Source organism: Telopea speciosissima, chromosome 1 (assembly GCF_018873765.1).
Source record: "Telopea speciosissima isolate NSW1024214 ecotype Mountain lineage chromosome 1, Tspe_v1, whole genome shotgun sequence".
Taxonomy (NCBI): domain Eukaryota; kingdom Viridiplantae; phylum Streptophyta; class Magnoliopsida; order Proteales; family Proteaceae; genus Telopea; species Telopea speciosissima.
This window is the reverse complement of record NC_057916.1, coordinates 13,600,595-13,615,863: the sequence shown is the minus strand read 5'-3', so window position 1 is coordinate 13,615,863 and position 15,269 is coordinate 13,600,595. Positions and strand designations below refer to the sequence as shown.

General features: G+C 38.7%; 1 protein-coding gene and 1 non-coding gene across 2 annotated transcripts; one reads left to right on the top strand and one right to left on the bottom strand.

Moving 5' to 3' along the window:
* Positions 1-543: 543 nt before the first annotated feature.
* On the bottom strand, positions 544-615 carry TRNAC-GCA. The gene has a single exon. It is a non-coding gene; the product is annotated as a tRNA-Cys (tRNA).
* Positions 616-8,019: 7,404 nt separating this feature from the next.
* Positions 8,020-11,637, top strand: LOC122644854 (short-chain dehydrogenase TIC 32 B, chloroplastic-like). Its single transcript, XM_043838230.1, has 8 exons — positions 8,020-8,219; positions 8,861-9,092; positions 9,237-9,316; positions 9,463-9,616; positions 9,746-9,824; positions 10,320-10,404; positions 10,485-10,531; positions 11,325-11,637. The coding sequence occupies exons 1-8, from the start codon at positions 8,093-8,095 to the stop codon at positions 11,496-11,498; spliced, it is 978 nt and encodes a 325-aa protein (XP_043694165.1). The 5' UTR covers positions 8,020-8,092; the 3' UTR covers positions 11,499-11,637.
* The last annotated feature ends 3,632 nt before the right edge of the window (positions 11,638-15,269 follow it).

Here is a 15,269-nt window from a genome sequence, read left to right as displayed (position 1 = left end):
ATTTGGCCCAACTAAACCTGGACCGAATCAAACCGATTGACACCTCTAGAAGAAAAGTTTCCACTTTGGCATCGTGGAATATTTTTTGCCTAAATTTATCATGGCAATTCCCATCGATTTTGTCGCACAATTCACAACATACACTGATACACCAACTAAGCTAGTGCTTACTTCAAAAACTGAATCAAATCAATTCTTTAGTTAGCGGAAATCGGTTCTAATTGTTCCATTTGTGTAGCTCAGGTAGGGATGAAGCAATAGAATATAGGTGTAATAATAATAATGAATTGGGAGAGTATTCTTTGTGGGAAATTTCTATCTTTTATGGGGATGGGACGGTCATTTTACCTCTACTATGTCTGAGGGGGGGAAATTTCTATCCTTCATGGGGATGGGACGGTCATTTTGCCTCTACAATGTCTGACGGGTGGCTAGCATCCAGATAAAATTTTCCCTGAAATGAATCTTCCATTTGGAACAGTAACATGCATCAATTGTTATAGTTTTTCACCAGATTTAAAAGAGAGAAAAATAAAACAGTATAGGGCCCAACCGGGTTCGAACCGGTGACCTCTTGATCTGCAGTCAAATGCTCTACCACTGAGCTATGGACCCTTATTGTTTGAACATCTATTAATTTATATTTTATTACAAAATACTTACAAAAAAGACATTTAAACAACTATGTTACTCTCTCTATGTGTTGAATGTAGCTGTAGGTCCCACCAGATCTCGGGTTCGAATCTCTTGTCACACATGCCTTATGGCAGCTCCCTCCCTATCCCCAAAATGATCTATGAGCCCCCAATAGGGAATCCAGATCGTCTACGGCCTGCCTGCCCGTAGCAGCCATAGCAGCGCACTAATGAGGTGCGGTGCAATGACCACCTTACCCCTACCCAAGCGCCTTGCCCGAGCAGGGGTAAGGTGGCCATTGCGCCTCGCCTCATTAGTGCGCTGCTATAGCTACTACGGGCAACAGGCCGTAGACGATCACGATCCCCCAATAGGTTGCACGAAAGAAAGGCAATTTTTTTGCAAGCATATGGCATTGATTTGTGACACGTTTTATCTTCGAGAAAGTTTTTTAAGGATCATCATTCTCTCAAAGTTTTGAGTCTCCCTTAAAGTGACATCCAACCACCACAAAGACAAGGTTCGCAGTGGAAACTTGGTCCTTCCATTTTTTTTTTATTCTCCTTTTGAATTCTAGAGACCTACCGAATCAGGGTTATTACTCTCCCCTTATTGTACGAAGTCCGACACTGTCCTTAGAGTTACATCCAACCGCAATAAAGATCAAGAATTCTCATTCCTTTCTTTTTTCTTTTAGTTCCTTCGTTTTACTTACGTTTCTTTTCAAGAAAAGAAAATTGAGAAATTTCTTAACCCCTACAAAAAAAAAAGAATATCCTCTGTATAAGAGCACATTTTCAATATGATTGTGGCTCATATAAGATAAGGATTAATTATGATTGTATGAACTTTTGCTGACCCACATATGCCCCCCCCCCCCCCCAAGGGTGATATGGTGAAAGGATAAGACTAACCAACCTATGTTACAGAGTACGACCCAAAATAAAGTGAACTGTGAAAATTGAGAAAAAAATTTACCATATAGAAATTATGAAATTTTTCCTTCATCAGTGATGAGAAAAAGAATCCCTTCACCACTAGTGATGTGACCATGTGATAGGACAAGATGGAAGGGATACTTCCAACCCCTATTGTTAGGAATCGGCATTGACGGTACCAGTCCCATAGTAAAACATGAGTCAAGGAAAACTTGATCTGATAGAATATTGAATTTGTTATCCTCTCCTGTTACAGCACGGTGCTATAACGCATCGTACGGCACTGCAGAGACCATGTGACACAACGGGCCCCACATGATGCACATGACCTCTGCAGCCGCCGCACAATGCGTTATAGCTCCATGCTGTAACAAGAGAGGATAAAAATTCGGGCCAAGCATACACCCAATATAATAAAGATCTCAAATCAATTATACACCCTTGGGTATATGGGCCTTTGACATATAGTGATATATCTACAGTAGTATTGCTTCGCAGAAGAGCGTAGTCTTTTAATGGGATCAAATTTTAATACCGAGAGATGGTTCCCTGCGGATCAGGCTCCTCTACGGTGCGGGGGTGAGCTGGAAGATGTCCCGCACACCCCAGATCTCGACTTGTGGTTGAAGTGCTGTTAGGATGACGAGGATGGATGTGCATCACTGACCTGAAAATCCTTCTCTCCATCGCATGTGTACTATGACCGATGTGCGTATCCATCTTCGCCATCCGAACAACACCTCGGCCACATATCGAGCTTTGGGGGGGGTGCGCCGAAGAGGAGCTCGATACGGGTTCTACACTACCCGTGCTTGAGTGCAGTTTCGTACAAATGAGGAAACTTTCTTTGAAATATGACAATAGAGGGAAAGACATTATAGGAGGAGTTTCACTCCTCTTCATTACAAATGAATGCTTTCATTCTTTGAAATATGACAATAGAGGGAAAGACATTATAGGAAGAGTTTCACTCCCCTTCATTACAAATGAATGCTTTCATAACCCAAACCAAACTGAATTTAATGGGTGAAAGTGAGAGAGTGGGCCCATTAGTGTTGTTCAGCATTTAACATTCATATGGTCACATCCCCCTCTTGCTGGAATTGTGTCTATTTCTACCCAAAAAAACAAAACAACAAAAAAAAGAATTGCCTATCAAATTTGAAATATTAATTAGGGTAAATTATAGGTCACCCCCTGGTTTTCAAACGAAACTCAAATCACCCCTTGGTTTTTGAAAATGCTCATCTGTCCCCTTCTACAGTAACGGTGTTAGTCTGCTGTTAGTTATTGATGTAAAAGGACTATTTTACCCTTGTATTAAAACATTAGAATTAAATTTATAATACTACCCTTCAAAATCTATGTTTGGATGTCAAGGGTAGTTTAGGGATTTAAATTTATTTAACTGGCTGACATCATCACTTAACAGCATAAAACTAACGGTAGAGACTAATTTGTCATATTGGGGTATAATAGGGGGTTGAGTATTTAAAAAAACCAGGGGTGATTTAAGTTTCGTTTGAAAACCAGGGGGTGACATGTAATTTACCCTATTAATTATTTGAATTAATTTTATTATTTTATGTGTCGTATATTATTAATAATGGATTATGGTTGTCTTTAGGTTTTTACCTTAAACTTTCTCAACTAGGGATAGGGTTGGACACTCTTTTCAGATGGTCGTCACATTATGTGCTTTGAGGAATGGTAATTCCAAGGGCACAGATGTAAGTACACATACGATGTGTATGGAACTGAATCACATGAGAGTCTTGCATGTGTTACTGACTTACTGTCAGCAGTTGACGAACGTGATTCTCTATTGGGCGATTGACTCTTTGGCTTGAGAAGTCCTTGTCATTGTGGTAACACATTACGGGTTTTGGCGCACCAATGATTGATGTCCCTCAGGCTACATATCGATGTACTGAATTCATGGTGTCGTATTGTGAATGAAAGAGATGCTAAATACGGAATGCACTGCCCTTAATTCAGGAATATTGAGAAGAGAGAGTGTCTGTGTATCATTAGACATAAATTTGGATCAAGTTCAATGTTCTGTAAAATGTTTACAAAGTTATTTTATCTAATATAATTTATTAATATTATGGGAATTGAAAGAGAACGCCACTTGGGTGCATGCGGTACACTGCACCTGCGCCTAGACACAAGGGTATGCAAAATGACTACCACGTCCCTGGGAATTCTGCCTTTTCATGGGGGCGTGACGGTCATTTCACCCGCCCCTGTGTCTGGATGTAGGGGCAGCGCACTGTACGTGTCTAGGTAGTGTTCTTTCTCCCTAAAATTATTATTTGAAAAATGTATTCAAAATGTTTTTGGGTCCGATCATGATCACAAATATTGGCATGGACATGTACAGTGAACTAGGATTTGGCAGTAACTAAATTATATGCTCTATAATTCACTATGTGATATTGTTTGGTGGAGGAATTGATTTGCAATTAATTTGATTAGTTATGAATATCTACTTTTATGATCAGAAAACGGTTTAATTTATGTAATGAATTATTGTCCCAGAATAATTTAATTACATTAAAAATATGACAAGATAATTATATTAGGGAATTAAATTTTTTATAAAAAAATTCTATCTCTTCCCTCCCTTTAGTAGTCAGCTTGGAATAGAAAACTACCTAAGAAATGACATAAGGCAAGATGGGATCATGATTCAAGGAATCGGCATCAGATCAGCCATTTCGATAGATTCATATCACCGATATTGATTCCTGACCGATACAATATTGATCCAAAGTAATGATCAAGGGTAAAAATATAAATAAAACATTTTTGATTGAAATTTAGGGGTAAAATTTTCTAATGCCGATTACTAAAAAGTAAAACCTTGATTGGGTTTATGGAATCCCAATTTCGCACTTACTTGAGAACCCACTAGGTGGATTTTATTAATTAAGAAAGAGTGGGACAGCACGCATATTGTAGCCGCCCTTGCCCTCCCTTCATTGACCTCTCTCTTCTCTCTTGTAGATTGAGAATTTAGGTTTGAGAAACCCTTAGTGTGAGAAAATATTGTGCATCTATTGGTGTTTTCAATCCGTTCAAAAGTGTTGAGACATCGATTCATGGCGTTGTTCGAGTGAGGAAGAACCATTATTAAGAGAAAGAATTACACTTGCATTTCTAAGGTAATCTGTTTCCTTCTTGATTGTATAATGGTTTTTATGTAATTTATTTCGGATGCAAGAGATATCTGATCCATTATTTCTACTGCGTATCAAAGTCTCACTTTTTCGTTTGGAATCACTAGCATTGCTAGGGTTATATACCCCAACAATAATCCACTACATTCTAGGAAGGGGCATATGTATGCAACCTTACCCCTGATTAAAAGAGAGCCTATTTCTCAATTTGAACTCATGACCACTAAGTTGCAATAGAGCGACCTTACCATTATACTAAGGCCTACAATCTTTTTTTTTTTTTTTTTTGGTGGAAACACTAAGGCCTACAATTTGAATGGTAATAATAAAGATAAATGCTGGAATATAGAAAAGGGGTAGACAAGTACATAAAATGCAACCAATCTAAAAGGTATAGATTATGACTCACTTGGTCATCCAATTACAAGGCATAAAAAGAAGTGTTGCGGTTCCACACGAAAGTCCGAAATGGATGCATATAAGGACTTGAGCCTCTCTCCTTAATTGCTAGCTTGTAAGGGTGGGTTCCATTTGAGTCCCAACAAATCCTATAAGAATTAGAGTGTCACAACCATGGTTCTGAATCTAGGATTGGATCGACCGATATCGGTCGGATCGGATTGGTATTGATCGAGGCCGATCCCAAGATTAGATCGATACAACAAGGTTTGATTAAATTGTTCCCAGGATAGGCCAACTTGGTTGGATCGGTCGAACCGATCTAACTAAATATTTTTTTTTTCAAAGTTTTTAAGTTTTTTATTTTTATATTATCTTGACCGATACTGACTGATACCAACCGATATTGACCGATTCGATCCAAATAATATCGGCAATTCCGATCCCGAGATCAAAACACCCACCAACTTTGGTCGATACATGACCCGATAAAAAAAAAAAAAAACGATTTTGGGGTTTTTTTTTTACCAATCCAGACCGATTTGTACTGATCCGATCCAGATTCGATAAGATTTTGGCAATGACCGATACAGAGTCCGATTCCTGGATTTTGAACCTTGGTCACAACTCCAATGTGCCTTCTAGAATAGAGAAAATCCTCTGGAAGATTGTTGGTGCCACGTCCTCTGATCGTTCCTTGGGACGGGACATACAAGAGTCACGGTATTTAGGTCGAAGATTCTTGATGATCATTTCTACCTGCTCTTGTTCTGGAGGGTGATTCCACATCTTTGCGGTCACATCCGTATACCTCATGGATGAACTTAGAGAAATCTTCTCCATGTTCCTGTTCCTATCTTAAGGTCTCTAAATCTCTATGTACATGAATACCCGAGAAAAGTCTAATTGCTATTAATGTGGCAGGCCCTATTTAACGAATTTTTATCCCTCAATTACACTGTCCTTACTTGATGTAAAGTACATTTAATAGAGGGAGGTGGATCCCATGTGAACCCCATCTCAGGCAATGCGTTCGGGCAACGGGTAGGATAGCCATTTCTGTCTCCTCTATTAGATGTACTTGACATCAAGTACGAGCAGTGTAATTAAGAGGATTGATACGGTCGCCATCACATACGGTTTCTCATGGAAAGCAAACCTGTCCAAATCACAAAAGTCGGCCTTTAACATTTCACTTTTCAAGTCTCCATCATATATAGCTTGCCCACGGAAACCAAACCCAGCCACATTCATTTAATGGTAATGAAAGGCTAGAACTTACACGATCCCTACCACGGGTAAGAGAAACTTTTCATATATAGAGGCAAGTAAGCGGAAGAGTGTTCTTCTGATTGAAAGATCATGAGAGCATGGAGATGATAAAGGACATTCTATAATCTTCTGAGATTGTACCCAAAAACAGAAGAGTGGTCCATAGCCTGAAATATCTACAGTTTCGTTGCTTCAAGCATTCAATGTGGAAGAGCAGATTCACAGTCTCTTCAAAGTAAAAACCTTAAGAAAGATACAAATTTTAGTACTCTGATAGTGATGGTGACTATCAAAGGAACCCTTCTGCAATACGTTTTCATGTTTTGGTGATACCATTCAACAGCATGGGTCAGGGCATTTTCTGATTTCCTTTTCCTGCTTAATGTGAAGTTGTACCTTTCGCCTTGCAGAAAAAACTCTGGTTTGACTTAAAGAAAGAGTTTCATTTCAAATGAATGCTTTCACAGCGAAAGAAACCAAACTAAATTTAATGAGTGAAGGTGAAGTAATGACCCTATTAATTAGTTTTCATTTAGCAATTAGCATTCACATGATTACTTCCCCACCTCACCAATCTAGAGAGATTCTTATCTTGCTTTCAATCACAACTTTCAAACAATTTTTCTTTTTGTTTTACCAAATTAGAAGCTTAATTTGGCCACCCAAAATTTGATCTAGAACTGAAGAACCCTATTACCAACTACCGATAGAACCTTTCAGTAAAGGCCATTTGAAAACAGAGCTAAATTTCATTCAATGCAATTCCATTTTCCGGTGGATACTTTCTTCCCCTTCAATTTTCTTTCAATTTACAACTCACCTGCGTAGCTGCATCTCTGTTCTGAGTATTGGGTACTTGCAGAACGAATTGATGAACCATAAAACCTTAACAACAAAAAGAAAAATATCTCACCAACTATTGACGACATGGGCCTCTATTAAAATTGAAAAACAATTCTGCTGGTGAATCCTCCCTGGAAAAAATATAGATGAACAAAGGAACTCGTATTGCCCCTGTGAAATAAATTTTTATAAGATTCGATTACAGAACAAGATAGATGATCGAAGGAACTCGCATTGCTTTCATGATATTTGTTATTTGAGGTTTGACTGTGTATCTGGGAGCTATGGTATGGTTGGTGGGATTCGAATCCGACGATCAAAGAAGTTAAGAATTCGCCACCCAATGTCTGAAAGCCTCGAACAGTGATCGTCAGTAGCCTTGAATGGTTCTCGAATTCATCAATTGGGAGAGAGAGTGGGAGGAATGAAAGGTGGTAGTTGCCAAAGGATTGAATGTTCGAAACTAACACCGACCTACATTTAATTCCTTTTCCTTTCTTCGTCTCTAAAAGTGTCGTTTTTTCTTACCAACAAATTTACTATTATTAAGAGAAAAGAACGCTTAACTACATCTCTCCTGCTCCCACCATAAAACCCCTGTATTATGCTTTTGCTTCTCATTCACTCTCTCACTCGCCTTGTCTCATGCTTTTGCTTCTCTTCATCAGCCAATCTCCTGTCCTCCTCCTCTCTTTCTTAATTTTTACGTTCTAAGCTTGGTTTATAGAGAATGGAACTTTAAAGGTTCGCTTCTGTCTTTGTTTATAGAAGATAGTTCTGAGTTCTCGTCGAGCCTTCTTTTCAGGGAGGTGCGAAGAAATGGGGTTCTTTTCACTGGTGGCACTGGTCACAGGGATGCCAGGTCCAAGTGGGTTCGGATCAGCTTCCACGGCTGAACAGGTTACTGAGGGAATTGATGCAAGCAAACTCACTGCTGTAATCACTGGTTTGTCTTCACTTTTCTTGGTTTTTTTTTAATTTGGGATATCTTTTGCTGCCCCAGAGTTTTGCTGGCATTTAACTGTTCCTCTGTTATTGACTCTGCTCTGGGTTTGATTGCTTATCTCTGATTTCTTGGCACTTATTACAGATTTTCCCTCAGTTTCATATAGAATTTCTTTGATGTTTACTGTGATTTTTCGTCTTTGTTCCTCTTCTTCCCCTTGTTTGTTCCTATGGCTTTTAATTGAAGGCATTTTGCTTCCCTTGTGGAATTTCTCCCTTCTTGGCTTCATTGCTGGTCTTCTTGTTCCTTCTCAGTTTATATACCTTGCTTGCATAAGCTATGTAGAGAGTCTCCTTCATTCCCTTTTCTCCATGGCTACTCCGAAAGGGAGAGAAATTAAGAACTCCATTCCCTTTTTGGAGTTCTTTTAAAAAATTTTCTTCTTGTAGTTTCATGTGATATTAACCTTAGATGTTATATTTATTGTCTTTGTCACTGAATTGAGTATTCTTCTGGTCTGTAAATTGTAATGAATGAGCCTGGTTGAAGATATTTTTGTCTTAGATCTTCTAGTTAAAGGATTTTGATCATAATCTTCTGGTTTTCTAAACCCTGATGAGAAAACTTAACTGTAATCTCAGGAGGAGCGAGTGGGATCGGTTTGGAGACCGCAAGAGTCTTGGCACTCCGTGGCGCCCATGTCGTGATTGGTGCCAGAAACTTGGAGGCTGCAAATGAAGCAAAACAGCTTATTCTCAAAGATAATAACTCTGCTCGTGTGGATGTTTTGAAACTTGATCTTTGCTCGATGAAGTCCGTCAGGGCATTTGTCAATGACTTTAATGCTCTTCAACTTCCCCTGAACCTCTTGATGTAAATCTCCCTCATAATCTTCCTTGCTTCCTCTTCTTCTTCTTCTAATCTTCCAACCATACTTTTCTAAAAATGACTAATATTTAATGGAGTGTCTCTACCATTCTGATACTGAACCACACCATAATTGCCAAATCTTTTCAGAAACAATGCTGGTGTCATGTTCTGCCCTTACCAGCTCTCAGAGGATGGATTTGAGTTGCAGTTTGCAACTAATCATCTTGGTAAGCCAAAAATTCCTACACTATAGTTTGGTTAGTTTAGCTTCTGTGAACAGAGTTCATCAAGTGTGTTATTCTTATTCTGTCTCATTTTCATCAGGATTTGCTTGGCTTGTTATTGATTCTCACTCTTCCTTTTTTCCTTTCAGGTCATTTCCTCTTGACAAACCTTCTCCTCGACAATATGAAGAACACAGCTAAAGTTACTGGGATTGAAGGAAGGATTGTGAATTTGTCATCAATAGCACATCTATTTACTTATGACCATGGGATACGGTTTGATAACTTGAACGACAAAATTGGGTATGCTTTTTGAGAAGATATTCATATTTAGTTCGTGATGCACAGCCCCATTGTGTTATCAGACATCTTTCATGTATAAAGACATGATTACTCGTTAATTAATCTTCTATACCTCAAAAAAAATTTCAGTTACAATGACAAAAAGGCATATGGGCAATCTAAATTAGCAAACATTTTACATGCCAACGAGCTCTCTCGTCGATTGCAGGTAATAATGGTGCTTCTTCCCCTTTGTTTTCCTCATCATTTAGTTGTGAAAATCAATGTTGAAAATCCTATAAAAAATGTCAAAAAACTCTTAGAATTTGGCCTTTGATTTTCTTAGCTTCAGAAGATTAAATAGGTTTTGTCATTGTTTAACTTGTTAAACCCCAGTCTGTTGACTTGTGTATATAGTCGACCAAGTTTTATGTTAAAAACATAGAAAGGTGGAGTCTTGTTTTTCATTATTTCATTTCCCATTATCATTTAGCTCATTGTGCTACATTAAACTTTAGTTCTCCTGTCTGCATCAGCTTTCCTTAATGTTAAATGCTTGTTCTCTTGTTCTTCTGGTTCACTCTTTTTTCTGGAAATTTATTTTCTGATTTTAATTTGATGCCTTAAAAATCTCAAACCTTAGAATCATATGACATGCATCTTTAATTTATTTCTCAATTTATATTATCCATTTGTTGAGCACATTTTTTCATTTGAAGTGCAGGAAGAGGGTGCAAATATTACAGCAAACTGTGTGCATCCGGGCCTAATAATGACAAATCTCATGAGGCATTCTGCCTTTCTGATGAGTATGTTCTTTGGTTCTGCAGTATACCAGTCTCAATATTAAGAGATACTTCTCCATTTTTTTTCTTCTCTCTTCTTGCAGGATCTCTGAAGATATTCACATGTCTCTTTTGGAAGAATGTACCACAGGTAAGCGGCCATGGTTGAATGTACAAAAAGGCTAACCACAAAATTTGTTTTCTTCTCGTGATCCAACAACAAATATCCAGAATGATAAGCAACATGGTTCTGAGATTTAATTTTAGTTGCCATTTGTGCTTGTTCTATGTTTTTTCTAGGCTTTCTCTAAATTGGTATAAATGTTAACATTTCCCCCCATTTCATTCTATCGATCAGCTCGTCTGAGAAAATCTATTAATATGAAAATTTGTGATAAGAAAAGATGTTTGATAACCACCTCTAGAGTTGTTGAAACTTCTATTAGTATGTCAATAGCCAAAGACCCAAAAGAGCTCTACAATAAAATTTAAATAAACTAGTTGCTGATGTGCTTGTCGATTTATATTCAATCCTCTAATTTTGCTGCTTTTTGCATCAATTATGTATGTTTCAATTCCCCTATCTCGAATCAGTTACATACCAAATCACAGATATTACTCAATGGTAAATCACTGATCTTGGCATTGTTTGGATCAGGCTACCAATCAATTAACCTATATACATGGCTGTTAATTAATTCTTGCATTGTGGAAGCGACCTTTTAAGTTTTAATAGCTAGTTAAGATCTGAAGTAGTCGTAGAATACTTGAAAAATACTTGAATCTGATATGGGTATGAAGGATGTTTCGTGTACATTTACGAAAGGATCATAATCATCTGATGTTAAATGACCGCGGTTTATGAGCTCATCATGCAACAGAATCATGTTATAGTACTTGTAACAACAGATTCTAATTTCCTTGAACTCTGCTTTTGTTTTCAGGGAGCAGCTACGACATGTTATGTTGCACTACACCCTAGTTTGAAGGGGGTAACAGGGAAGTACTTCCTGGACTGTAATGAGATGAAACCAAGCGCCTTGGCTACAAATGAAGTGTTGGCAAAGAAACTGTGGGACTTCAGTGAAAAGTTAGTTAATTCTGTTCAGAATAATTGAAGTTTGTTGCTTTCAGCTACAGCACAGGAGGATTAGGATCTCCCTTTACATAGAATGGAATAAGCATACAAGGATGGTAGGAGTTTGTGTTTGGAATGGTCTCTGTTTCATGAAAGAATGTGAAATGTCAATGAGTTGGGACTTTATAGAAATAGTTTTCATTTGAAAAGGATATGTAACTACCATTTTTTATAAAAATGGTACGTGTCTATCTACCAAAGGGAAAAAAGCTCTCTTTTCATATTTCATGACGTGGGTCCCTTTGTATACAAATCGACCACCATCGAAACTCTTCTCCCCCTTTAGGAGTGTGTATGATGCTAATATAAGGGGACATTGTGCTGACCCCTCTTTCTTTATCAAATGCATCTATTTATGTCCCTTTGGAGCCTGCATCCTATCATTTTTGGCTAAAATATGAGGCTGCCAAAAGGCGGTGGCTGAAGAATTCGAGTTTAATTCGACCAGAATGAAGAGACGATTTGTTTACTGAAGCTTAGTTTTGCTGATCCATCCTGACAGAAAATTACTTGATGAAATCTCCATGGTTGAAAATTAGTTTAGCAGACCCAGAACAGTCTCAGTACTTGAAAATACTAGACACTGAACAGATGCCAAACAGTCGTCTAAATTCTAAACTACTTTTTCGGATGGTTGCCTGAAAAGAGCTAACTAAGGTTGTATATTCCAACATTTTTCTTTTCTTTTCTTGGTAGAACAATATAGGAAACTGAAACATGAGGTCTATTTCTTCCACCATAGATGATAATGGTTTATTAGGTAGTTTGGCGATGGAATGGTGACTTTAAGCACATAAGTCTACAAGGTTTTGACGATTATTTGCTTATTCTAGAGGGTAGTCTTCTATTTAAACATAATGTTGTGTTTGGTATGCATTCTTGGAATGCATTCTAGGTTAATTTTGCATTCTGCATTTTGTACGAGTTCTTGGAATGTATTTTAGGTCAATTTCGCATTCTCAAATAAAACAATGGCTTTTATTATTTCAAATTATGAAATTGACCTAGAATGCATATCAAACGCAAGCCTAATGTCCCTAGTGTCAATTTTTTACGATAAAGTTTGTTGTTTTTGCATTGCATGATGACTAAGTAGCTAAATGGCCTTCTTGCTAGTTATGAAATTGAAGCGTCGTGAGGTAAGCTATAGGTGGCACTAATGGGGGCACAGGATGGGGCAATATACAAGAGGGTAAATGGGTCATTTCAAAGGAGGGGGAGGGTGGGGGGGGGGAAGAGAGAGATAGACACTGTGGGCAGTAGCTGCAGCATGTAGAACTATTTAGATCCTCTATGGTCGGGCAGCCAACCGGCCGTTGCAGGGCCTTACACAGGCAGGGCATGGACCCCACCCAGGCAAGTTGCTCGGGCAGTGGGTAAGGCAATCATTTCTCCCCTGCCTGTGTGTGGGCCCGCACAATGGCCACTCCGCTGCCATAGAGGATTTAAATCCCATGTAGACAGTGTACCCAACCTTCCCCCCCTCAAAAAGAAAATTATATAGGAAGATGGTAGTTATCCTATGGGATACAAACGAAGCACAATTAAAGTTAGAAACTGGGACCACCTGAGTTCTCAAGTGTAACCAACCGAATTTGTCCAATGAATACAATCATAGCATCTGTCTCTCATAGAGTCCACATTGGATGATGACCATTTTCAATGTAACAATGGATGCGATGAATCAAGATCCTCTACTTCCGCCTACTTGTACTGCCGTGTGTGCTCCAGACACAGCAGGGTGGCGAAAATATCTCCTTACCCCTACTCGAGCAGGGGTTAAGGTGGTATTTTCTGTCTAACTGTGTGTGTGGTGCACGGGCCGACACAGTAATACCAAGCAGGCGGAAGTAGAGGATCCGGACACAGCCTGCAAATTAGTTTGATTAGTCAACTGATTTTATTCCAATTTTTTAAACCATGTCCTACAGCATGCCAAGCAGCCAAGGGGAGGACAAAAGAAGAAGAAGAAACTCAGGAGTTCTAGCAATATTAAAAAAAAAAATAAAAAAATTTGTTGCAACAAGCATGAAAGAATATATGAAATGGAGTTGTTTCAGGATTTAAGCTCATCAACGGTGAATAATTCAAGTTTTCTACAATGGCAGCTGGTTAACATCTATTTGTATGGTCGAACACAAATATGCATGTAAGGGTGCCTTCTCAGTTCTCACAAGGCCATGGCATGAATTATGAAAACGGAAGCAGACACAACAATGAGAGAGTAGACGGGACATAGCAACAAAGAAATCCAAAGGATATATAGGTCTTCTCACTGAAAAGGTGATTTGGCAAGCACACCACCTCTCCTGCAACGAACGTCCAACAACGGCACCCTCACGCTGCCGACCTTCAGATGGTGAAAGACGATGATGGAGATATATATATATATATATATATCTATCCCCGATATGAATGTCATCTCCGTCGACAACGACAGCACCGACACCGTGAATACGAAATTGGATTGGATGGATTTTATTGCGGATTAGTCGAAATCGGATCCGGATATCCTCGACAAATACGAATGTCCTGGATGCAAATCTAACATTTTTAGTTTTTTAACTATCCATTTACATCCCTATCTCCAATCCAATTCAATTGTCTACTCTCTCTTCATCTAGGTCGTCTAGTAATGTCTTAGGAAGAGGGAATGGAACCTAACCCCAATTCCCAACCAATCCGGTGATAATGTGATCCAATCCTTCCCTTTTTTTTTTTTTTTTTAATTCAGGTTTCCGTTTGCAGTTCAGATAGACTACTCACTCTCCTGTATTCTGAACTCCTAACGTAAATCAACTAATCAAATGGTTTGAGAAGCCAAAAAAATTTTTGTTAAAAAAAAGAGAGAGAACACCACCCGATCGTGGCACATTCAGACATAGCCACATGCAAAATGACCGTCCCACCCCCATGGAATAGCAAGAGTGTGCCAGTCATTTTGCTCTCGATTGTGTCTGATTTTAATGATCTAGATCATGTCATGATCCCTAAGTATAAGGAAAGTAATAGTAATATAACCTCAAGGGGTTAGCGTAGCCGGCTTGGAGGGGACATGAGACTCCGTCTCAGGAAGCGAGGTCTCGTGATCAAACCTTCGTCGCTGCATAATTTCTTGGGGCCACCCGCCTGAGGCTCACTAGGGCCCAAAAGCTCCCGGTTCGTGAGTGGCACGCGGGTCATGTACGAGCCCAGGGGGAATGTAGTCGGCCTAAAGTCAGATACCCCTCCTGTCTCCCAAAAAAAAAAAAAAGTAATAATAATATAATAAAATAAATAGTAAATTTAAGTTGTAAATAAAGAAAGAAAGAAAAACAAAACGAGTCTTTTTTTATTAAAAAATTGATAATCAATCGATTGTGCAATAACCCAAGGATTACTGAAATACAACGATGAATCCTATTTGGGTACCTATCCAAAAAAAAAAAAAAAAAAATCCTATTTGGGAAAAAGAACACTAATCGATCGCATGGTTTTTGCGCCTAGACACAGGATTGTGCAAAATTATCATACAACCCCCCAGTGAACTAAAAACTCCCATTTAATCAAATTCTTAGTTTATTTTATAAATAAGGAGGAAAAGAATGCTACCTAGTCGCATGTGGCTCCTGCGCCTAGACCGGACCACATAAAATAACCCCCGTACGACCATACCCCATGGAAAGTGGAAATCCCTAAGGATGCGGTGGTTATTTCGTACAGACCTGTGTTTAGGAGCAAGAACCTCACCCGCATGCAACAATTGAGAGCA